This window comes from Hippopotamus amphibius, chromosome X (genome assembly GCF_030028045.1).
Source record: "Hippopotamus amphibius kiboko isolate mHipAmp2 chromosome X, mHipAmp2.hap2, whole genome shotgun sequence".
Classification (NCBI taxonomy): domain Eukaryota; kingdom Metazoa; phylum Chordata; class Mammalia; order Artiodactyla; family Hippopotamidae; genus Hippopotamus; species Hippopotamus amphibius.
Window position 1 is genome coordinate 107,949,099 of NC_080203.1, and position 26,677 is coordinate 107,975,775.

The following is a 26,677-nucleotide window of genomic DNA, read 5'->3' on the forward strand; positions in this document are numbered from 1 at the left end:
GTGATAAATAAGCTGAAGACTGAGAATCAGCCACTGACACTTTCTGAGTGTCAAACAGCAGGTAAACAGAGGGAACAGAATTCGAGCCACCTGAGAACAGAGTGACTCCAAGACTTTTCATTACCTTCTTTCCTTTCTCCTTTTTACCCTAAATTTTTTCATTTTTAATCAACCATCTATAGCTGTGACTGAAATGAAATTTTCTGGGTTCTTCCCTGTCTTGTTCATACTCCTCAAAGCACGTTTATGCCAATATTTCTCTTTATTTTCCAATATTCTTCTTTAAAGTGATGTTACTTATCAGAACCCAGGTATCATCTACACACTGACGAATATGCTGAGGCTATTAACTGCTTGTTTCTGAGACCTGTATCTCTATTTATGAAGCGGTTAGTTTGCATGTAGTATACGTCGGCAATGGGGTACAGTAATTGAGCTGTACACAGTTGCCAATCAGCCTATAGACTGTCAGTGTCCATACCAAGTGACCGGTCATTCCTTCTGATACCTTGATGCCCATGCTGCAGTAATGGTTAAATATTTTGAATATCGTCCCTGACTGCATCCAAACTATCAGGTTACCTCTGCTGTGAGTTGGAGTAAGATATGTTCAGATCTATTTGATTCACCTTCATTGAAATACCCCTCGAAGCAGCAGAGTATGTTTGAAAGAGAGCTTAACTTGTAACTAGATCATCAGGGTTCTAATATTGGTCTAAAACTTTCTACTTCTATGATTTTTTTTTCTTTTTCTTTTTTTTGGCCGCGTCATGTGGCTTGCGGGTTCTGAGTTCCCTGACCAGGACCAAGGATTGAACCCATGCCCCCTTCAATGGAAGTGCAGAATCCTAACCTCTGGACCACCAGGGAATTCCCTCTACTTCTGTGATCTTGGATATATGACTTAATCTTACTGACGCTCAATTTTCTCTTGTGTGAAATAGGATAAAATAATGCTAATTCTATCTCACAGAATTATTATGAAATACATATGAAACAACGTACATACACAGCAATTTGGTACACAGTGTAAGGCACTCCATTTTATCATGGTTATGTCACTGTTTTCAAATCTTTCACAAACCTCTCTGTGCCTTGCTTTCCACCTCTTTCAAATTGGGAGAGTAATAGTACCTACTCCAGAGGCTGCTGTTTTGTTGTGGTGATGATAGTGGTTATTGTTATATAAATTTGAATAACTAGGATAAGGTGGCTAACCAAACAAGGTATTTAAGCTCAAATATTACCCCTGAGATATTCAATTATGTTTGGCTCTCTGTTAGTAATATTAATTGATTATTCCATTAGATGCTTAGAATAAAGAGATTATGATCATGACATTTAGAAGGCCATTGATAATTTCTTTTCATCATTTATAAAGACAAGATGGTGTTCTGATTCTACCCTTATAATTTCATGTAAAAAAAAAACTCAATGTAGATAAAATAGAAGCCACTCTGATAGAACAGGATAAATCTAAAACTGTCTAATTCAGAGAACACCAGCTTGTTGTCATTGTTCTTGTTGTCGTTTCGTTATAGTACAGGTATTTTTCTTATTTTTTCTCTCTTTTTTGAGCTGATGTAGTTAAAATTTGAGACAGCCCAAATCCTGCTGTAGCTCTTAATAGTTGTGAATATTTGAATATTATATATTTGCTTAGAATGTGCTTATTTTTCTCTTCTAAATGCTCAGAGTCCTTTGCAAACAGCGTTTACTTTTTAATGGAGAACAAATTTAAAGTATTGGAAAACGTGTGCCAATTAGATGAGAAAGAGAATTTAGAGGACAAAAGTTGAGAATCAAGAAAATGTGAACTTTGGAACTTCATCTAGTTTCTTACCTTTAACAGTATATTGTGGCTACTTTATTTTCATGGACTTTTCAGTTCAAGTAGCAAGCTAGAACCTTCCATGGTTGCACACAATTCAGTAATGTCTTTGTGAAACTGACTTTCAAGATAACCCAGAAGTTTCACCTGCTAATTGGTATGGGATCCTGGGAGCATATAATCCCCAAGCACCTAGTCTGTGTACTTAGAAATTTTCAAGTAGAATCTAAGATACTAAAATGTTTCTATTACCTTTGGAGTTTTGCTACCGCTGAGATGAAACTGAGTTCTCGTTTGCTGCCCTTGATGGCATAATTTAAAATGTATATATTCCATCTAAGCTATACATATTTTTTTAAAAAAGACTTCTTTTATACTGTTTATTTCATTTATGTTGCTAAATTTTAGGTTTTTTTGTATATTACAATTTTTCCTGATTGGATATATTCTATTGTCTATAGGCTCTTTTAGCATTTTACACTCTTTGACCTTGAATCCAAAAATTCTAGTTCATGGAACTCTTTTTAAAATACATTCAAAGAGCTCTCTATTCACTTGTGACTACTTCTTTAAATTGGAGAATCTTTTTAAATATTTAAAAATATATGGATTATTTTATGAGCATTCCCAGCATTTGGTGTGCTTGGGGAATAGTCCAGTCTAGATGATTACTTAACTTCTCTTAAAGTGTTTTTGATGTGGCTATATTGTGTATATCTATATTTATGTCTACATATCTTGTCTATCTGTCTAACTATTTGCTTTCAAAGGGAAGATGCTAGATCTGCACTGTGCAATTACAATTGACACATTGTAGCTTTTAAAATTTAAGTTAAATTAGATTAAATTAAATTTAAACATGAATATACCCAGTCATACTTGCCATGTTTCAAGCGCTCAATACCCACATGTGGCTAGTGGAATGTATTGGAGAGTGCAGATGCAGAATATGTCCATCCTTGCACAAAGTTCTACTGAACAGTGCTCCGCAAAGTATGCATGTATCAGTTATATGCCTCCCACCTGTACTCCAATATTAAACTTTGGAGTATTTGTTTAAATGCCTATAGATCTAAAAGTTTTAAAAAACAGTCTGATCTAGAATAACCTCCTGCCACAAACTCAACTGAAATCTTTGTATAATGCCACTATGAAATCACAGAAGTATTGCTCTCACTATATGTTAAATACATTATGGCTTGCTTTTTATGCAGGTAGTTAGTTTCAGGACATATAACATATTGTTATAGCCACAGGGTTTTAATGACTATAGTAATATAGTTCTGCATCGTAGCTTAAAATTTATGTCTCTGTAGAGACATTATTAGCTAAACTCAACCGTATCAAATGCTACATTTTGTTAAGTAATGCATTTTTGTTGTTCAGTAGTTAACTCTGGTTAGGAGAAATGAACAAAGGAATTTAGAAAGCTTTATGAAACTGAATCTGTTTTTCCTTGAAATGAGAGTACTTTGACAATTTTAGAGAGAAAAATTAACTGCAGTCTTGTATTTAGATAAATATGGGTTTTTTTTTGGTAAATTATTTATGCTACTGTACTTTGTCCCATTGTATATACTTACTGGATTTTCTGTTTGGTTTTTAATAAAGACTATCTACTTACATTATTAGGAGCAATTTTAGTAGTGTATTTTTAAAAGATAAATTCCATTTTAATTATCTGACACTATCGTTTCATTGTTATGATTTGTTTTGTTGGGTATTTTTTTGGGCAGGAGGGCAGTCTGAACTTATAATGCCTCAGAAACTATTATGTAAAAAAAAAAGTTGAGTAGGTATCTTATTACAAAAACTAACAATTCAGTATGAAAATGGCTTGTGCTTCATTGCCATTTTGATACTTCTAGTGCCAAGAACTTGAGAAAACATCTTTAGATTCGCATGATAAGCTGACAGTGAAATATCTTAAGACTTGAAAGGGCAAGTAGAAGTTATAATTACTGTGTAGTTTCACAATTCTTGTATTGAATACTCACCTTTGCTATCATGCTGCAGGCCATAGAACGAGAAAAAGCCGAGAAGTTCAGAAAACTGCAAGATGCCAGCAGATCAGCTCAGGCCCTGGTGGAACAGATGGTGAATGGTAATTACACGGAGTTGATTTAGATAATCTTCTTAGGGATTTGATAAACACATAGGTTCATATTTATCAGCTGAATTATATCAGACAAGCACTTCCTGAATGAAAAGTTAAAGTGAGTTTGTGAGCTTTTTATTATTCTTTCTTAATGCTGAGCAAATTATTAGAGGAAATTCAACTTTGAGTCCAATGGAAGAAAATGGAATGTGGTAGCGTATTTTATCAATCTGTTTCCGAGAAATCAATTTTAGTGCAAATCCTGCTAGCATCTGTCCAAATGATATAAGAAAACAAGATTTGCAGAAATAATTGGCAATGTAAGCAATCATATAATATATGTAAAGTGATTATTATCTGATTTAAAATAATTTTGCAATATATTTTTCCATATCTGTTTGCTAATAATACATTTGACATTTTCTATGTTGCTTTTTATTTTTTAACGTATTTAAAAAGAAATGTCTCCTCAGGGGAACTTTTTTTTTTTTTTTAACTTCAACTACTTTTGAATGAGGTATACGTACAAAGCTAGCAGAACATTTTTTTTTTATTTTTTTTATTTTTATTATTTATTTATTTATTTTTTTTGGGGGGTACACCAGGTTCAATCAACTGTTTTTATACACATATCCCCATATTCCCTCCCTTCCTTGACGCCCCCCCTCGAGTCCCCCCCACCCTCCCTGCCCCAGTCCTCTAAGGCATCTTCCATCCTTGAGTTGGACTCCCTTTGTTATACAACAACTTCCCAAGAACATTTTTAAAATAACGAATTAAAATTAATTTTTGCTAATACTTGGTACCTCAAAAGCTATCTGAACAAAATGTTATTGACGTCAATGGTAAACAAACTTTCTTCCAATTGTCATTGTTATACTACTGTATTCATTTCTAGGTATAAGTAATTTATGAAAATCAGGGGTAATGCTATTTCCAAACAAGGTTGATTTTGGTTTTCAAAGGATATATTTACAAGAATATCATAACCAAATGTAACATGTTTTTGTTATGCATGTCAGCTTTTTCCAGTACCTGCCTGCATTCTGGGCCATGAATTCTGTGTATGAATTATTTTTTGCCTTAATTGCCATGTTGGCATTAAAAAATTCAATGATCTTCCTAGGAAATCAATTCATTTTCTTCTAATGAGCCCCATGACTATATCTGGTTAAAAATAAAAACAAGCAAATAGGACAGCTGAAGATTGGGTTAACAAGTTAATGAATATATAGAAGATGTAAAATACAAAGAAGGTTGTTGTTTAGATGCATGTTTGCTGCATGGTTTAACTGAGTTTGACAACAGCATATTCATGTTAAATAAAGTTACAAGATCTAAAAAATATCCTTATACTATTATATAATATCTCCGTAGGAACTTCACTATCACTTTTTCATTTTAAAGAGTGATGTAAAATCTATACTTTTAAATGGTCTCTACTTTTAAATGGTCTCTACTTTTAAATGGTCTCACGTCATAATCAAATATCAAGCATACCTTAACTCAGATTATCTGATAGCATACACTGAATCATTCAAAAAGAAGTTAAAATTTAGAAATGAAGGTAATGGTTTTTTGTAATTGAAATTATATACAGGGTTAAAATGATCATATGATTAGTGATAATGTAATTTTCTAGATTATTGCCCCCAGAGCTCTAAATTTTGGAAGCATGAAGAAGAATCAGGACATATACTAGGTCTCTAGTAAATATTAATTGACTGATTAAATTCTGTTTAGCAAAGCAAAACTAAGGCAGTAATTGAGATAATGACATTGGTAATTTTGGTCAGAGAATAATAATACTTCTGAAGGAAAATTCTAATTTCTGTAGAAAGCAAAGCGCAGTAAAGAGGTCGGGGTGCGATTTGAGACATTCCTCATTGGTTGACTATACTGATCAAATTTTAAGCTTCTCATCTGTTATGCTAATGAAGATTTGGCCTAAGTGATAAGTGATTAGGTTCAAATTTGGGCTATAACTAGAGCGTGGATAGTTCTGCTGTCTTCCATTCAATTTACATAATTACTAAAATGTAGACTCAAAGATTTGAACTTTTTGTTCCTTCTTGTTTTGTCTTTCATGAAAGAAATTGCATAGTATTTATTTTATGTGATTGTGCAGATTGTGAGTTAAGCCAGACACACAATAAGTGCTTGGAGTACCTCTCCAGGTATATTTCAGAGGGACTCCCTAACCCTATATTACAACTGCTCCACCAACATAGAGCCAAAAACTAGTTTACTGATGTGGTTCATGAAGTTGAAAGACAAGTTGACGTTTCTCTAAACCAGATTTCCCAACAGTTATCTCAGTAAAGCTCTTAAATTTACAAGATCAGAATTTCCTTTCTCTAGTGTGGCTGTGGAGTTTTAATAAAACTCATAACCGTATAAAACACATACATTCTTGTTCTTTTATTTATAGAAAGGAAAATGAGAGCTGAATCACGGTTTTTAATTTATGACCTCATGTAAATGTCTATTCCTTTAACCACTCATCTTGTCCTTAAAAATTAAGATAAAGGCAGATCATTCTTATAAAACGTTATGCAAGTAATACAAATAAATATACATTCTATGTATGTTTTCCCATGATAACAACATTTAACATATATTAATAGTTTAAAATATGTATGGAGATTAGCATAAATATAGTTAGCATGTTTTAAAGAAAGCATTTTATAAACTATATTTTATATGTATATATATGTGTGTGTGTGTATTTAAATACACACAGAAAACTGAATTTCCTACTTAAAATAATTTACTGTAAGATTAGAGCATATTTTAAAGTATCTAGAATGAGTTTGGAACTCTTAGTTTTTGCCTCAGAATGAAACTCTAAGACATGTAAAAAAAATTCCTTAATGCTTATATTTTACATCAGTTTTGATCCCAGATGGTATATCAAACATATTTCCAAATCACTTTTGGCCATTTCTAAATATCTACTGAAAGCATGAATTTTTAGCACCACATAAGAAATGCAAAAAACAAAATCTGTTAGTCCTGAAGGCATTTCTTGAATGAATTTAAGAAAGGTTCTGAGAAACAGGGAGTGGGGTAGAATCTTAAAATGGTTAAACATGCAGAGATTTATCATGATGCCAATGTACAAGAAATGGCTTTCGTTTGATGTTGCAACGTTGTGTTAAAAATCAATTGTCTGTCCTGAAGACACTGTTTCTCATAACACATGTTTAGTTTTGCACGGTTATGTAGAAATTATGATCAATTAGAAGATAATTTTAATTTTGGCTGCATTTTGTCAAATGCAAAATGTTATATGCAGAATATTAAAATACAGTTAATATTAAATATATTGTGAGTTTTAGTATCAACTTTGTTGTGAATTTTGTGATTTTTGCAGTAGAATGATTTATATTTGAATAATATGCAGGGATTCAGTAAGAGATTCTTATTAGTTTGTTTGGAACTTTTTTCAATCAAAAAAGAGGTTGTATAAATTATTTGCATACATTAAAGCTATACATGAACATTTTCCTTATAGGTGTCCCAGTTCTTTTAGAAGAATGTAAAGCATCTTCATGATCATAATAGACTAAAAGGGGAGGCTACAGTGCTACTAACAGAATGTTATCTAAAAAAATATTTCTGGGATTTTGACATGGAATTTTGGTATAATTTTTGACTAATTTATGTATTTAACTTTTTTTTAAACATTAATTTGTTGCTCCTATATCAAAATCAATTGATTGGATAATTGTGGGGGATAGTGTGATAGAGTGTAGGATGGTTGAGAGGTCCTCCTCTTATTGGAGAAATTTTTCACAGAATCTTTATGAAGCTTATTGTCAGTATATAAGATTAGTATCATAGACTTAGTCTCAACAAATTATTCACATCCTAGAACTTTAATGAGAGTAAATGGGAGACTAGATAGGGTACCTAGTGATCTACTTATGTTTCCTGTTATACTCAGGAGAATTTCCAAATTTTTATTAAATTAAAAAAGTTATACAGTATAACCTTTAAGGTTTATTTTTATATTTATTTAAACACAAAATGATATAATTAAAATTTTAGAGAATTTTAGCAGCTAAATATTGTAAACAATCTTGCTACTATATCAATAGTATTGATTATTAATAAAGCTGGATTCCTAAGATTTTGTTTTGGACAGTTTTTTAACTGATCTGCATTCTTAAGAGCAAAAGCTTTTCATTGAATAAGATTATGGGACTTCAGGACAACCTAGAACATTTTTATACCTAAAAACGTGCTATTATCTATTTAGGATTAGACTTCATTTTAATTCTTTTTGTAAAATAATGTTCTTGCATCAAATATATAGTCTCCTTATCAGTCAGATATAACAAAAAAAAGTCTGGTTTCCTTTATTAATATTGAAATTACCAAAAAAGTTGTATCAAACCATTTATTTGAAAACATATAAGCATAGGTCAATTTCCCCTTTCTTAAGCTGTAAAATAGTTTCACCACAATTTCCAGAGGAGATACTATAACTATCTAATAGGGTTAGTGATGTTTTCTACATTAAATTGTGCTTCACTTTGAATTTCTAATTGTAGTTTTCTGTGTGTTAATTAAGAGCCTGAAGACAATCACATTAAGGAAATGTTTAAATAAAAGTAGTAATTATTAGTATATTAGACTAAAAGAACATTTCAAAACCATCATCCCATGAGTGTTAGATTACAGTGTTTAAGGTGATACCTAATAATAAGTCAGCTAAGGATCGTAATTAAATAGCAGATTGATAACACAGACAAGGACGCCTCTTATCTGTAATATTAAGTATGAAACTGCTGTTTTTAGTATTTTGGTTTATAGTTCATTAAGTACTTCACATGAATGATGTCATTTAAATTTGGGCAAAACTTTGTCAGATGTGTTAGGGCAGGGATTGGAGTCAGTTTGGCTCACCTCAAAGGCAAAACTCTCATCTTTTTGCATCATTGTGAAGGATTTTCAGTGGCAATAACTATTCTAATTGTGTATTTAATGGGAAGAGATTCTGTAGCTGCTCTGTGTATCAGTGGGGCATGGAAATGGTACTATTTGCAGCAGCCCAGCCCCTCCATCATGAATGAATAGCTTTCCACGGTTGCACCCATTTCCTCTTCTCTTACTCTTTCCCGAGTTCTGGGCAGTTTGATTTATGTTTCCTGTTTTTCCACGTGACACTTAGGATAATGGTCTACACAGAGTTCACACTTAATAAATATTGTTAATTGACAGACACATTTTTCCTTAACTCTGATCTCCAAAGGAGAAGACTCTGTGTCCAGGGCGGGAGTGTGTGTGTGTGTGTGAAGGGAGGGATTAAAGTGGTCACTGTTGTGGAAAATTCGTCACAAAAACAAATATGAGTAGGGATCTGACTTTTTGCTCTTATAATTCAATGCTGTTTAGAAAGAGAAAAAAGTGAAGAAAGAGTTAAATTCGTAAATGTATGTATTCTTATTAGGGGCATGAATTTTATGTCAACCTATTAATTTTTAAATGCTATTATTTTTAAAACAGGTTGACGTGACAGTTGTATAAAAGCTAGTGACATCAGAAAACCTCCAGAATTAGTCTGTAATACTCAGACCTTGTTTTCATGGACTCTCATTAAATTTTTATGACATTTGAGGCTGTTATATTGAATGCCAAATGGATTTGCAATGACCTTCACTTAATATGCAACAAAAATAGACTATTTATTACCAACTTTAAGTGTTCATTCCAAATATTATTCTAATTCAAGAGCTCTGAAAACACAGGTTTTGCATTATTCTACCCTGGCTTCCTGGCTAATGATGAATGTACTTGATGAGGAATACTTCACTTTAAGTGGCAGTTTTGCAGTACTTGCATGGAAGGTGGTGCACAATTAAAATTATTCTAACAGTCTGTTATGCACTGTACACAAGTAATAAAATTAGTGGATGCGCTTCAAGTAATGATCCATTTCCTCTGGGTGCAATATATTCATTCATAGACTATTTCAGGGGTTGTTTAGAATATGAGATGTGAATGGATTATGATCCATTATCCCTGAGATTCTAATGTGCTACTACGAAATGCTTTCTATAAGTATTGTTCATGATGTCTGGTGAGTTAGTGTTTATATTCTTAAGTTGCTAACAAAAAATGAGAAAAACAGATGCTTAAATGATTGATACTTAGAGCTTTGCAGATATTTACACTTAAAAATTGCCATGAAACTTAAAATTTCATGAAACTTAAAACTTAAGCAGAATTCTCTGAAATACACATAAAAGATATATAATAATAAAATTATTCATATGTGAGTGTTCGCTGGGGAAACAGTACCTTTATTTATTGTGCAAATGTTTTAGGGGACTTTCTCATAATCTCATTATGAGATTACTAGTACTGGATAATAGATGGTCAATGAGTTGATGCAGTTGAAGTACTGGCGTTCCTAATTTTACTGTGAGAGCTGCACATTAAGTAATGTGACATGTGACAGTGCTGTTGATCGCTCCCCCAAGTATTTTAAAACAAACTTGAAGCAGGATAGACTGTGCATGTCTTTGTGTTTGGCTTTTCATGTCTGTGGCTATTGCTCCCCTAATGTTTGTATTCATATGAAGTAAGCTATTGATTTGGTGTTGGGTGAGTTCACGAGTAGAGTGTATTTATTTCATACCTACTCTAAGCTGAGAATTCTATCACATACTGCCAATGGAGAGATTTTTCTTAGGGAGGTTTATAGTTTAGAAAGACAGGTTATATTCTAGTTGAACAGGAGGCATGTTCATAATGAATTAATACGATATTTCCATACAAATCCTTAATAATAAAACGTCTGACATTCTGCAGTCAAAATCATATCTTTGCCAGTGACATCTAGAAATTTCTGTTTTTAACTTTTGGCATGGCTCTCCTTTGTAACTTTAATTTCAAATGATTATAGATTTATGAGCAATTATTCCAATTTCCCTAATAAACTCTTATTCATCATTGATTAATATAATTTCTTTTAAAAATGTATAAATATACTTTCTATAGCTCATATTAGTGCCATATTATATAAAATTCCTACTATCTTTTATTATTTTTTGTAAATGACCCTTTTCAGTCATTAAAAAGACTTCCCCTTTCCCTAATTTCACCTTTTAAAAGATCTGGTCTCTTTTCCTTGTTTTCCTCATGTTCTTTTCCATTTCTTTATATTAGCATTGACTAATATTTATTGGTTGCCTGATATGTCATGCTTGGTGTAACAATTCACACACGTTAACTCAGAACCCTGATAGGTGTCCAATGAGGTCAATTGTATTTAAAAAATTTTTTATTTTATATTGGAGTATAGTTGTTTAACAATGCTGTGTTAGTTTCAGGTGTACAGCAGAGTGATTCAGTTATTACATATACATGTATCTACTCTTTTTCAAATTCTTTTCCCATTTAGGTTATTACAGAATACTGAGCAGAGTTCCCTGTGCTATATAGTAGGTCCTTGTTGGTTAGCTGTGTGTACATGTCACTTCTCATTCCATGGATGAGAAAAATGAGGCCCAGTGAAATTACCTAACTGAACCCAGCTTACTCATTTAGTAAAGGGGGGGATGTCAAATTTGAACTCAAGTCTGCCTAATACCAGAGCTCTTGCTGTGAACTTTTATACCCTTTTGCCTGCCTTTACTGTTTGTCCTAATAAGGAGATCCTTCTTTTACCTATTATTATATTTTAACTGCCTTTATTCAGTTGTAAAAATCAAATTGCTCATAAGTGGAGAGTACTGTAGATTTCGTAGTGGATTTGTACTAAATTCACTTTTCTTATTTATATTAACTCCTTTTGCAGCAGTGTCTAGCATCTGGACATTTTTTTGGGCATGACATACTGAACTGATAGTTTTGGGTAATGATCAAGGACTCATTAAATTCTAGCTCTGGATTTTAATAGATACCATAGAACTTATTGATACTTCATTATAGTTTGATTTGTATTTGCTGATTAAATTAATGAATTATTCATATTAAAATTAATTTATGATCTTATTTTTCCAGTTGCTAAGGGGTTTTCATATGGTTGACCTCAGGGGACAGTAAGATAGTTTTTTCTGTATTCCCTTATCATTGGATAAATGCTAAATAAATTCAATCCAGTGTCATTCCATCAGTTCTTTTAATTTACTTTAGCATCTCTTGTTTGCTTATCATGGGCTTGGACTACCAAGGACTGACTTCCTCCTTCTAAGTGCTTATGCGCATTTAACATATGCTAAAAATATTTCTCCTAAACATCTGGTCATTAAGATCCATGGCACATTTTTGAATCGTTTTCTAACATAATTTACAATTTCTACCCTGTGTATTTTTAAATTATTCCCTTTCATTTTCCAGCAATAATCTCAGCACTTTATCATAGTATTTTTTTCCTCAAACTTAGTGCCTTTATGACCAGAGATTTGGATTCTTCTCTTATACTTTGAAACAAACATGATTATTTTACAACTATCGTGTCTTAGTGGCATCCCTCAGAACATGTTTTGGTATAATTCTTGGTCACTGCTCAAAACCAAATTATCCCAAACAGAATATCCCACAACACGTTCAGATGTCTCAATAAAACCAGTTGCTTCTTTAACCATTAGTATTGTATTAGAGGAATATTTAGCTCCTTTAAACCGCAGGCTGTGCCTTTTATAGCTGTATATAGGGAAATATACATATATTATCTTTTTATGCTCTAGTTTTTCAATTAATTTTCTTCAAAAATATATCCGGCAAAGGAGGAGGAAAAGATCATTGCCAATGATATTTGCAAAGTTTGTTTTTCCAGTGTCATCCTGGATAGTGTCAAAATCTGAAATTAGTGAAGTTAGAGTTGTGCTTCAAATGAATTGAGAGTTGTGGTTTGGCAGCATAACATTATTACAACAAAATGAAAATCAGAGTATCTGCAGAGGAAAGTAAAAGAGAATAAAATATTATGGTTGTTGACTTCAAATCCATGGTTTTTATTCTTTAGAAAGAGTGAACTGGGAGGCATCTACAAGTTAGCAGAACCACAGGCCTCACATTTGCTAGAGATGGTCTTCAGATTTTTTAATAACTTAATAACTTATGTGTCAATTAACTAAATCACATTACCAGAAACTTGTGTAAAATGGACATTCATAAATGTAGATTCTCCTAGACAACTTGGTCTTCACTAAATCATTTTACCCTTTAGTTATTTTAGAGGAAGAATGTTACAGTGAGCTTGTGATCCCTTTTGAGATCTGTGAATATATGTAGGAATAGGAAACATGGGAATATTCAGTATTTCAGAAATATTAGAAAGTTATCAGTGCTGTCATAGCTATGTTTTAACAGGCATATCATATTTAATATTTTTTCTTTATATAGTGTAACCTATTAAAGAAGTTACTATGTAAACTGTGTGTGTGTGTATAAAAACATCTGCATGTTGTAAACTTTAGAGCGTTAATAATGTGATATTGCTATACTTGAATTGGATTGGCATTAGTCATGTTAGTCATATATCACATTTTGACAAAATTTAAATAAGATGGTGTCCAAAGACATAGCATATTCCCTGAGATATAGTAGATTTTCCAGAGGACTAAAGTTGATAATGATATGCTTATGTTTCCATTTTGCCTTTGATGGACATTTTTTCTGTTTTAATACTTCTGTAGATGATTTTAAAACTTTCAGATCAGCTTCCACATTTGTAAATCATATATAATTTGAAAACCTTTTTTCTAATTAGAAAGATTATTTTTCCTAATGCTTGTTTCCTTTCTTTGGACTCATGGGCAATCTGCTTATTTCTGGTTTTCTGTAGCATAAACAAAGCATTATTGATTTTTTTTATACATACTCACTTTTTGCCTTTTTTAAAAAATCCAAATAATGACATTTCAACTAATTCTAAAATCTTTAAAAAATAAAAATTTAGGTTACTTTTTTTAAGTATAGTTGAATAATATACATGATGTTTAACATTTATTTGGAAATATCCAAAAAGTTATTTGTCCGTAAATCTTCCATCCACCCATCATAGCTTTGACCATTTTGGTTTTTATTTAAATATATCCTACTCTTCTACATCTTAATGTATCCTTATTTAGTACTTTGTTACATCCATATTCTTTGATAAGATGCAACTGTAATAATTTGCAGCCAATAATCAGAAATCACCTTGGTACTTTAACTTCTTTAGCAGTAAATAAATGATTTGTTTGAAATTATTCAGATGATGAATAGCTTTAAACCTGAGTCAACGTTAGTTTTCATATAATGTCTTTCAGTCTGTGGCTTCAGTGGATATGTTTTTAAAATCTGTCTTTCTAGAGGGTGTTAATGCTGACAGTATCAAACAAGCCTCAGAACAACTGAACAGCCGGTGGATCGAGTTCTGCCAATTGCTAAGTGAGAGACTTAACTGGCTGGAGTATCAGAACAACATCATCACTTTCTATAATCAGCTACAACAATTGGAGCAGATGACAACTACTGCAGAAAACTGGTTGAAAACCCAACCCACTACCACATCAGAGCCAACAGCAATTAAAAGCCAGTTAAAAAATTGTAAGGTAAGACTCTTTCCTCCTATTTGGAGCATGATCAATAGGAATTTCTTGGAAATTTCCGGAAGAATAGCAAATTACTTCATGAAAAAATTTCCCTCTTAAGGGTTTAGTTAAACACAGGGAAGATCAAAATATAAGCGAAGAAAATCAGTTTAAATAGGTAACATATGGATGCCCAAATCCCAACAAGCTTAGTTACACATAGTTAATTGATTTTGTCAGTTTACAAAATGGTGAGGCAGTGTTGGAGCATAGAAACCACCCCATATCCTATGGAAAGTGGACAGTAATTTGGAGCTCTTTCTTATGGCAGCTCAGGTGCTAAGAGCAAAACCCAGTCATATGTTCAAAATGTGGAATCCACACAAACAGAAGCAGCTGGTCCAAGTGCCAACAAAGACATGGAGCCAGAAAAATAAACACCCTACTTTGCTCTCCTCCCTGCCTCCAGAATCTGAACATGGCTCCCCATCAACTAAACTTAATCAGAAGACAGAGGACAAGAAGCTTTAATCTATAAATGTCATTCTCCTGGGTCACAGGAGAAGGGTGGGCAGTGTATCTGGAGGGGCAAAGAAGATAGAAGACTCAAAGAAGGGCCTGAGAAAGACAAAGAGTATCCTGCATGTGTAAGAAAATGAGATATATCAATATAAACAACTTGAACTGTTTGCATCATTACTACAAAATGTTACTATGCATAGTTACACTTTTCATGGCAAGTGGGAAGTTGATTAGAGGATAGATGAAAAGGTTTCCAGGTTGAAGGTTAATGGTAGCCTGAGATGATTGGGCTTAATTTTAAAAGCAATGAATGGGGGTTAATCTGCATACTTTGAAAACAGTGGTTTAAATAATGGGAGACTGGAGATGGAGAGGCAACAGGGTTGGTTTGGAGGTGGTCTTGAACCTAGAAAGTGATGGGAAATTCAAAGCTATTTTGAACGGAAAATCAATTGAAGGATTTGATGATTCTTCCTCAAATATTGGACCTACAACTTTACTAGGAAGTAAACTCAGGAAAGACATTTTTCAATAAAGAATATCATACAGAAAAGGCATTTAGTTTATTAGGCAAATATGCAAGTATAGGGAATTTCTGTTCCCTATAATTCTGGATAGATTTTGCTATTAAAGAATAGAATCCATGACCTTTTTTCTGTGAATTAGTGGAATACTCCACCTATATTATTTCTTGCAGTAAAAAATCCAGTGATAGTACCTTAACCTGTTTCTTGAGATTCAGGTATACATATTAATTACATGTACAAAATGCATTCATCCATAAAATAAATATTCAATGTCTCTAGTGTGGCCAAGAATGATACTGTGTACTAGCTGGTTTGGGCTGCCATAACAAATACCATAGACTAGGTGGCTTAAACAAAAGGGATTAATTTTCTCACAGTTCTGGAGGCTGAAAGTCCAAGATGAAGGTCTGGCAGGGTTTAATTTCTGGTGAGAACTTTCTTTCTGGCTTACAGACAGCTGCCTTCTCACCACGTCCTTCTCTGGCCTTTCCTTGGCACATGTGCATGGAGGGAAAAAAAATCTTTCCCTTCTTGTAAGGCCACCAGTCCTATCAGATAAAGACCCTGCACTGAAGACCTGATTAAACGTTAATTACTTTCTAAAAGCCCTATCACCAAATATAGTCACATTGTGGATTAGAGCTTCAACATTATATTGTGGGAGACATAATTTGGTCCACAGATTCTCACCCTGCCCCCCATTTATGTCCTCGTCACATGTCATGAGCCCCCAAAGTCCAAAAATCATAACTTATTCCAGCATCAACTCTAAAGCCTGAAGTCCAATCTCTTCATCATTTAAGTCAGATTTGGATGAGACTCAAGATATGTTTCATTCTCAGATAAAACTTTCCTGCTATGAACCAGTGAAACCAGATAACTTACATGTTTCCAAAATATGATGGTGGGACAGGCATCGGATAGGCATTTGCATTCCAAAAGGAGAAAACATAGGGAAGTAAGATAGGATAGGATGGATCCTAATCAAGTCCAAAATTTAGCAAGGCAAATTCCACTGGATTTAAGGTTTGATAATAATCTCCTTTGACTTGATGCCCTGCCTTCCAGTCCTGCTGGGGTGTTGCTTCTATCTTAAGGACCCACTGGGGTGGCAGACACTTAAGTTTTGCGAATATTAGAATGAACATGCATTGACCCTGCCCTCATAGCATTTAGCTAGAGTAGGTGAGAGAGAGATTAAGTAAATGATTAAATAAGCAGATGTAAATTTACCACTGGGACAAATGCTTTAAACAAAGGTACAGAGTTCTGGGAGAGTGTCTAACAGGGAAAGCCTGACTTTGACAGAGCCACCAAGGGCAGCTTCCTTGAGGCAGGTACATTTGCGTTGAAATTAAGACAACAGCAGGAAAGGAGGCTTCAGGCAGAAGGAACATGGTGGGAGGAAGCAATAATGACAAAATAACTGAAATAAGGCCAGTGTGAATGCTGGGCGTAGGAGGGCAGGGGCATAAAGGTGAAAGATGGAGGCAAAAAGACAAGCATATAGGAGACAAAGCAAGGACTCTTAGGACATGCTAGGATCTTGGTGTTTATCTGAGGAGCGAATGGAGATCATTAGAGGTTATATATCGTAAATACTCTCTTGAGGTTAGAGAAGTCATCCTAAGTGAAATCATTTCTTTTTGCTGTATTCAGCTACAAAGTTCCAAATTCTGTTGATGGAAGTCCATCCCTCTTCATCACCCCTTACTCTTTCTCACTGCCCCATTGGTTTCTGTTAGTTTGATGAATCACCTTAGGCAGAATACGTAGCAGGATAAGCCCAATGTCATTCACACAACAGTTGAAATTGTACTACTTGGTTGTGATTAGTAATAGGTACGTAAATTACACCATCCTATTTGTCAATGCATTCTGTTATTTGGAGACGTTTTCTATGACTAGGGTGCAGATTTAGCTCAAAATCTAATGTTTGCCAGAACTGCTTCTTAATATGTTAAGGGAGCCCTTTGGGAATTGGAAGAAATCCATGGACCCTTTCTCAAGAAAAAATATGTTTTTCCAGTAGATAAACATATAATTGTAAAGGATAAACAGACTCAAAGAACATGCCTTACTCTGGAGGACTAACCAAACTGAGGCCCTTTTATGGAAATAATGAGTAATTGTTAACATCTTTTAAATGTTAAATATTTGAGGTCAGAATGATATTTCCTATGATTTACTTTCAGAACTTTAAGGTCTCAGCTGAACATTTGCCCGAATGTTTTATTACTTTAAAAGTCCCCTTTGTTTTGCAGAACCTACTTTACTATACTGTAGGCTCCTTATATAGCCCCCTAAACAGTAAGAATGACGGCCCTCCATCTGGCCAAATGTAAATTGGGTTCTTAAATGTTTCACGGCAGATGTCAGTGGTACCATTCACAAGTCTAGAGTACAAAGTGCATGTCTATAGTTCTATAATCCAAACCACGGAGTACTAACCTTTACATTTTGCCTTACTCTTCATCTATGTGTATGCTCCTACCTTCTAGCACTTGATTGAGAGGCTTTATATTTGAATGGGAGAGATGGGGGTCACCTCCTTATTTATCTAAATATCTTTAATTTTCACCTACCAAAAGAATTTGATTGTTAGAGATTAACCTACCCGAATCAATAATCATATTTTTGGAGTCGCATACCAAAACTCCTCTGAAAGTTATGTTTATACCTTCTAAAAATAGTAAGTGGCACTGTCCATTAGGTGGTATTGCTACTATGAAAGGATCTTTGTGATAAATTTGTCTCATTCAATCCTAAGACAAAAGTTACTGTCTCTAAAAGAGTATGCATGCATCCAAAAATAATATTTTTTTTACTTTAATTTCCAGGAAGCTCAGGTTTATATTTAGTTCATAATTACTGTAATTCTATCAATTTTCCTTTCCTTCTAATTGGCTTGTGATCCAATTTTTAAATTTTAATTATCCTGCTTTTTACATTTTTGAATGGTAAATGATCCTGAAGTACTTTTTTCTAGAGGTAGCATAGTTATGACTTCTAAGTGAACAACCATGGTAATAATACTTTAAAAAAGAGCATTTTGAAATTTCTGAGTTCAAATTATATATTTATCAGATATATATGAATTGCAACTTCACTGGAAGCAAAAGAGTATGAAAACATTTATATCAAGAAGAGCCCTGTTCCAAGGAAATTGAATGCAGACCACAAATTCAAGTCACATATGTAATTTTAAATATTCTAGAAATAACATTTAAATAGGAAAAAGAAACAAGTAAATAAATGAATTTCAATAATGCATCTTATTTAACCTGATATATCAGAAATATCATTTCAAGATTTAATCATTATTTAAAACTATGAGAGTTTGTATTTTCATACTAAGTCTTCAAAATTCAGTGTATGTTTTACAGTGACAGCACATCTAAATTTGGACAAACCACTTTTTAGGTGCTCAGTAGCCACATGTGACTAGAGACTACTACATGGGACAGCACGGCAGAATGGCCTTGTGATTTTATCAACCAAATCAGAGTAGTCTTGATAGTGAAAGGGGGTGCTGTTAACAATTATGCCAGGACAGCAAGAGTAAAGCAGAGCAAACAGTCTCCCTAATTAATATGATGGTATTCCCCTATTCAGTCAGGAGAAGTAATAAGACTGTACAAAACTTAGATAGTTATAGACACAAATATATGAGCGCATATACATAAATATTACATGGATTATGTGTCTGTGTAATCTATATAAAATTAACATAAACATATTTGTAATTTAATGTAGTATGTATATATACAGACATATGTAGAGATATATATATAATGTATATTCTACACAAATGAATTTAAGGAAAAAATTGTTCATTGAATGAGTTTAGAATTTGAAGCAAAGGTGCACAATTTTGAGATGAGCAGTGTAGAGAAACATCCATGTTTGATTTAGGAAAAAGATATAAGGTCATTCATAGTACTTTTCAACTGTGTACATTCATGCCCATTAATATTGTAAATGATGTCATTTTGAAATTTAAAAATCGTTGTATATGGTGATATCTATTGAATGTAAATTGACAATCTGTGCTGGAGGCTTGCTTCAACCATCATGAATGTTTCTTATCAATGTTTTTGATAAGGGCATTAAGCTAAGCTTGCATCACTGCCTTTTAATACTTTGCAAAAATGTAATGTGTGCAAAGTAAAAATGTTATTTATTTTAATACTCTAAATTATGCTACAGGATGAAGTCAAGCGGCTGTCAGCTCTTCAGCCTCAAATCGAGCGATTAAAAATTCAAAGCATAGCCCTGAAAGAGAAAGGACAAGGGCCAATGTTCCTGGATGCAGACTTTGTGGCTTTTACAAATCATTTTAACCAAGTCTTTGCTGATATACAGGCCAGAGAGAAAGAGCTACAGACAAGTAAGTAAAAATACTTAAAATCAGTAACTTGATGTTTTCCAAATTACTTATTTATCGTGAAAAGAGAAAGTACTAACATGAAAGAATGATTTCCATCAAAGAAACTATGCTCCCTATAACCTGTAGTAATAAGCAACGAAATGCTGTTGCTGGAAAACAAATATGTTAGATTTCCACTTCTTGCCCCCTCCATAATAATTTCATGACTATGAGGAACAAATAAAGTGAATGTTGTATATAGGCGTAACTTCTTGGCGGGTTGCAAATTTTAGCGTCAAATGTTTGGAACATTGAAGGAAATAAAACAACAGGTTAAAGCCCTGTTAGTAGGTTTTCATCAAATCCAGTTTGCTTTATGTGCAAGGATATGTAGCTAGGCATCTTGCTAATGCTTCTGTCAATTTATATGAAGATTATTATAGCTATAGCATGCATGAGGCAACTGAAACTCAGCCAAGGACAAATTATTCTTTGGGCTGAATTTTACTATTAGATTACTATAACTATACAATATCTTCTTTTTTTCATTTACTGGTAAAATACAACATAAGAGTGGAGCAATTATGCAAATGCCTTCTGTATGACTAGCAAATTTTTCAGGATGTCTGTTTTGTCTCTCACCGATTTGCTCTTATGATATTAATACACAGAATATCCCTACTCATCAGACAAAAATTCCTTTGATAGACAGGTTTATGAACACTTTTAAGCATTAGTGAATGGGTTTTTGGTTCACCATACACATATATACATATGTGTATATATGTACAAAGGATTATAGAGTAAAATTAGATTTTTAAGGCATTAAGATAAAATATTTTTTAAAAAGTCGTTATCAAAGTTGTTATGAGAAGCACAAGAATATATGTTTGTTTTCTACTGAAACTTTTTAATTTGTGGGAACATACATTTTTAATTGCTTTCCTTTGTAAATATGCAACACATTTACCACATAATAACATTTCTAGAATCAGTATAGTGTAATACACTGGCTTTCCTCACTTTCCTATTTTTTTTCTTTTTCATTTCCTGGTGAGGTCATGAAATGAAAGATAAATGCATTCCCCCCCCCCCCCTTCTTTTACTTCAAAGTCATTTTTGCTGAGGGGTTTATTTTCCTGATAAGGAATCAGGTAATACAACTTTACAATAATGTCAGCTCCCTCTAGTGGATTTCAATGTACTTGTTGCTGGGCCTCTATAAAATCAGTTGGGGAGAGAAGAAAGATGGCGGCAAAGTAGAAGGATGTGGAATGCATCCCTCTGAACATATGCATCAGGAATACATCAGAAGACACAATAATCCCCACAGAGAACCAGCTGAACACCAGCAGATGGCCTCGGACACCAGAAAGGGCTGCAAAGATCCCAAAATAACTGGGACAAGCAACCTCTGAAGTCTGGACTACTCCATCAGAAGTCAAGTAGGAGGCTCTGGGGAGGGAGCACTGAATCCAGGATGCTAGACTACTAGGGAGTCCTCAGACACAGGGAAGATTAACTGCAGAGCACTCTCACAGAGCCCTGTATCAGAGTCTAAAACCCAGCTTCGTCCGACTGTCTGCAACTGCCAGTGCTGGACACCTCACACCAAACTACAAACAAGACAGGAACACAAACCCACCCATCAGCACACAGACTTCCTAAAGCCATAATAACCTCACAGATACCCTAAAACACGCCACATGACACGGCCCTGCTCATCAGAGAGAAACGACACAGAGCCACACACTGGAAAGCAGACACCAGACCGCCCCCCCCCCCCACCAGGAAGCCTACTCAAGACACTGGAAAAACCCCACCACAGGGGGCAGAGGGCAGAAACAAGAGGAATTACTACTAGGCAGCATAAGGAAAGGAGACAGCAAATCCTATAAATTAGACAAAATGAGAAAACAGAGAAACACCGTGCAGGCAAAGGAGCAGGAAAAAACCCCACAAGACCAAATAAATGAAGAGGAAATAGGAAAATGGCCTGAAAAAGAATTCAGAGTAATGATAGTAAAGATGATGCAAAATCTCGACCACAAAGTACAGAAAATACAAGAAACAGTTAATAAGGACTCAAAAGAACTAAAGAGGAAACAAATAGTAATGAACAACAAAATGACCGAAATTAAAAATACTCTAGATGGTATAAACAGCAGAAAAACTGAGGCAGAAGAACGAATAAGTGAGTTGGAAGATAGAATGGGGGAAATAACTGCCACAGAGCAGGAAAGAGAAAAAAAGAATAAAAAGAACAGAAGGCAGTCTCAGAGACCTTGGTGACAACACTAAACGCACCAACATTCGAATCATGGGCATCCCAGAAGAAGAAGAAAAAAAGAAAGGGTCTGAGAAAATATTTGAAGAGGTTATAGTGCAAAACTTCCCCAACATGGGAAAGGAAATAATTAATCAAGTCCAAGAAGCACAGAGAGTCCCATACAGAATACACCCAAGGAGAAAGCGCTGAGGCACATATTAATCAAACTAATGACAATTAAACACAAAGAAAAACTCTTAAAAGCAGCAAGAGAAAAGCAAAAAATAACATATAAGGGAAAACCCATAAGGATAACAGCTGATCTTTCTGCAGAAACTCTGCAGGCCAGAAGGGAATGGTAGGATATACTGAAAGTCCTGAAAGAGAAAAACCTACAGCTGAGAATACTTTACCCAGCAAGAATCTCATTCAGATTTGAGGGAGAAATCAAAAGCTTTAGAGACAAGCAAAAGTTCAGAGAATTCAGCACCACCAAACCAGCCTTACAGCAATTGCTTAAGGAACTTTTCTAAGTAGGAAACACAAGAGAAGGAAAAGACCTACGAAAACAAACCCAAAACAATTAAGAAAATGGTCATAGGAACACACATGTCAATAATCACCTTAAATGTAAATGGAATAAATGCTCCAACCAAAAGACACAGTCTGGCTGAATGGATACAAAAACAAGACCCTTCTATATGCTGCCTACAAGAAACCCACTTCAGACCAAGAGACACATATAGACTGAAAGTAGAGGGATGGAAAAAGATATTCCATGCAAATGGAAGTCAAAAGAAAGCTGGAGTAGCAATACTCATATCAGACAAATTAGACTTTCAATAAAGACTATTACAAGAAACAAGGAAGGACACTCATAATGAACAAGGTATCCATCCAAGAAGAACATATAACAATTGTAAATATCTATGCCCCCAATATAGGAGCACCTCAATACATAAGGCAAATGCTAACAGCCATAAAAGGGGATATCAATAGTAACACAATAATAGTAGGAGACTTTAACACCCCATTTACACCAATGGACAGATCATCCAAACAGAAAATACATAAGGACACACAAGCTTTAAATGACACATTAGACCATCTCAACTTAATTGATATTTATAGGACATTCCGTCCAAAAAATACAGAATACACTTTCTTCTCAAGTGCACAAGGAATGTTTTCCAGGATAGATCACATTTTGGTTCACATATCAAGCCTTGGTAAATTCAAGAAAATTGAAATCATATCAAGCATCTTCTCTGACCACAAGGCCATGAGACTAGATATCAATTACAGGAAAAAAACTGCAAAAAATACAAACACATGGAGGCTAAACAATATGCTATTAAACAACCAAGAAATCACTAAAAAAATCAAAGAGGAAATCAAAAAATATCTAGAAACAAATGACAATGAAAACACAACAACCCAAAACCCATGGGACACAGCAAAAGCAATTCTAAGAGGGACGTTTTTAGCAATACAGTCCTACCTCAAGAAACAAGAAAAATATCGAAAAAACAACCTAACCTTACACCTAACACAAGTAGAGAAAGAAGAACAAGAAAAACCCCAAAATGAGCAGAAGGAAAGAAATAATAAAGATCAGATCAGATATAAACGAAAAAGAAATGAAGGAAACAGTAGCAAAGATCAGTGAAACTAAAAGCTGGTTCTTTGAGAAGATAAACAAAATTGATAAACCATTAGCCAGACTCATCAGGAAAAAAAGGGAGAAGACACAACTCAACAGAATTAGAAATGAAAAAGAAGTAACAAGTGACACTGCAGAAATACAAAAGATCATGAGAGACTACTACAAGCAACTCTATGCCAATAAATTGGATAACCTGGAAGAAATGGATAAATTCTTAGAAAAATACAATCTTCCAAGACTGAACCAGGAAGAAATAGAAACCATGAACAGACCAATCACAAGTACGGAAATTGAGGCAGTGATTAAAAATCTCCCAACACACAAAAGCCCAGGGCCGGATGGATTCACAGGTGAATTCTATCAAACATTTAGAGAAGAGCTAACCCTTATCCTTCTCAGACTCTTCCAACATATAGCAGAAGGAGGAACACTCCCAAACTCATTCTACGAGGCCACCATCACCCTGATCCCAAAACCAGGCAAAGATGTCACAAAAAAAGAACATTACAGACCAATATCAGTGATGAATATGGATGCAGAAATCCTCAACAAAATACTAGCTAACAGAATCCAGCAGCACATTAAAAAGGTCATACACCATGATCAAGTGGGGTTTATCGCTGGAATGCAAGGATTTTTCAATATATGCAAATCAATCAACGTGATACATCATATCAACAAATGGAAGGATAAAAACCATATGATCATCTCCATAGATGGAGACAAAGCTTTTGACAAAATTCAACATCCATTTATGATAAAAACTCTCCACAAAATGGGCATAGAAGGAAAATACCTCAACATAGTAAAAGCCGTATATGAGAAACGAAAAGCCAACATCGTTCTAAATGGGGAAAAACTGAAAGCATTCCCTCTAAGAACAGGAACAAGACAAGGGTGTCCACTCTCACCATTATTATTCAACATAGTTCCGGAAGTGTTAGCCACAGCAGTGAGAGAAGAAAATGAAATAAAAGGAATCCAAATTGGAAAAGAAGAAGTAAAATCGTCACTCTTTGCAAACGACATGATATTATACACAGAAAACCCTGAAGACTCTACCAGAAAACTGCTAGCACTAATGGATGAGTTTAGTAAAGTAGCAGGATACAAAATTAATGCACAGAAATCTCTTGCATTCCTATACACTGACAACAGAAGAGCAGAAAGAGAAATTAAGAAAACTCTCCCCTTTACCATTGCAACAACAAAAGGAATAAAATACCTAGGATTTAAAAACCTGCTTAAGGAGGCAAAAGACCTGTATGCAGAAAACCATAAGACACTGATGAAAGACATCAAAGATGATACAAACAGATGGACATGCCATGTTCTTGGATTGGAAGAATCAACGTTGTGGAAATGACTATACTACGCAAAGCAACTTACAGATTCAATGCAATCCCTATCAAATTACCAACGGCATTTTTCACAGAACTAGAACAAGAAATCTTATGATTTATGTGGAAATGCAAAAGACCCCGAATAGCCAAAGCAATCTTGAGGAGGAAAGATGGAGTTGGTGGAATCAGGCTTCCTGACTTCAAACTATACTACAAGGCCACAGTGATCAAGGCAGTATGGTACTGGCACAAAAATAGAAAGGAAGATCAATGGAACAGCATAGAGAACTCAGAGGTAAACCCAAACACATATGGGCACCTTATCTTTGACAAAGCAGGCAAGAATATACAATGGAAAAAAGACAGCCTTTTCAATAAGTGGTGCTGGGAAAATTGGACAGCTACATGTAAAAGAATGAAATTAGAACACTTCCTAATACCATATACAAAAATAAACTCAAAGTGGAATAAAGACCTAAATGTAAGGCCAGACAGTGTAAAAGTCCTATAGGAAAACGTCGGCAGCACACTCTATGTCATACATCAAAGTAATATCCTTTTTGACCCACCTCCTTGAATAATGGAAATAAAATCAAGAATAAACAAATGGGACCTAATGAAACTTAAAAGCTTTTGCACAGTGAAAGAAACTATAAAGAAGACAAGAATACAACCCTCAGAATGGGAGAAAGTCCTTGCCAATGAAGCAACTGACAAAGGATTAATCTCCAAAATATACAAGCAGCTCATGCAGCTTAATACCAAAAAAGCAGATAACCCAATCCATGAATGGGCAGAAGACCTAAATAGACATTTCTCCAAAGAAGGCATACAGATGGCCAACAAACCCATGAAAAGATGCTCCACGTCATTAATCATTAGAGAAATGCAAGTCAAAGCCACAATGAGGTATCACCTCACACCGGTCAGAATGGCCATCATCAAAACATCTAGAAACAATAAATGTTGGAGAGGGTGTGGAGAAAAGGGGACTCTCCTGCACTGTTGGTGGGAATGTAAGCTGGTACAGCCACTGTGGAAAACAGTTTCGAAGTTCCTTAAAAAACTAAAAAAAGAACTACCACATGACCCAGTATTCCCACTCCTGGGCATATACCCAGAGAAAACCCTAATCCAAAGAGAAACATGTGCCATAATGTTCACTGCAGCACTATTTACAATAGCCAGGACATGGAAGCAACATAAATGCCCATCAACAGATGAATGGATAAAGAAGATATGGCACATATATACAATGGAATATTACTCAGCCATAAAAAGGAATGAAATGGAGCTGTATGTAATGAGGTGGATAGACCTAGAGTCTGTCATACAGAGTGAAGTAAGCCAGAGAGAGAAAAACATACTGTATGCTAACTCATATGTACAGAATCTAAAAAAAACAGGTACTGATGAACCCAGTGACAGGGCAAGAATAAGCATGCAGTGCAGAGAATGGACTGGAGCACACGTGGTTGGGGTGTCGGGGGCGAAGGGGAAGCTGGGACGAAGTGAGAGAG

At 34.4% G+C, this 26,677-nt stretch overlaps 1 protein-coding gene across 5 annotated transcripts in view; it reads left to right on the top strand.

The window, feature by feature from the left end:
• DMD (dystrophin) overlaps positions 1-26,677 on the top strand; it is a 1,940,210-nt gene that overhangs the window by 608,642 nt on the left and 1,304,891 nt on the right. For all 5 annotated transcript variants that reach the window (XM_057717394.1, XM_057717395.1, XM_057717398.1 and 2 more), the window contains 3 exons: positions 3,848-3,935; positions 14,241-14,482; positions 19,720-19,900. In XM_057717394.1, coding sequence (XP_057573377.1) covers positions 3,848-3,935; positions 14,241-14,482; positions 19,720-19,900 — 511 coding nt within the window. The remainder of the gene's footprint in view (positions 1-3,847; positions 3,936-14,240; positions 14,483-19,719; positions 19,901-26,677) is intronic.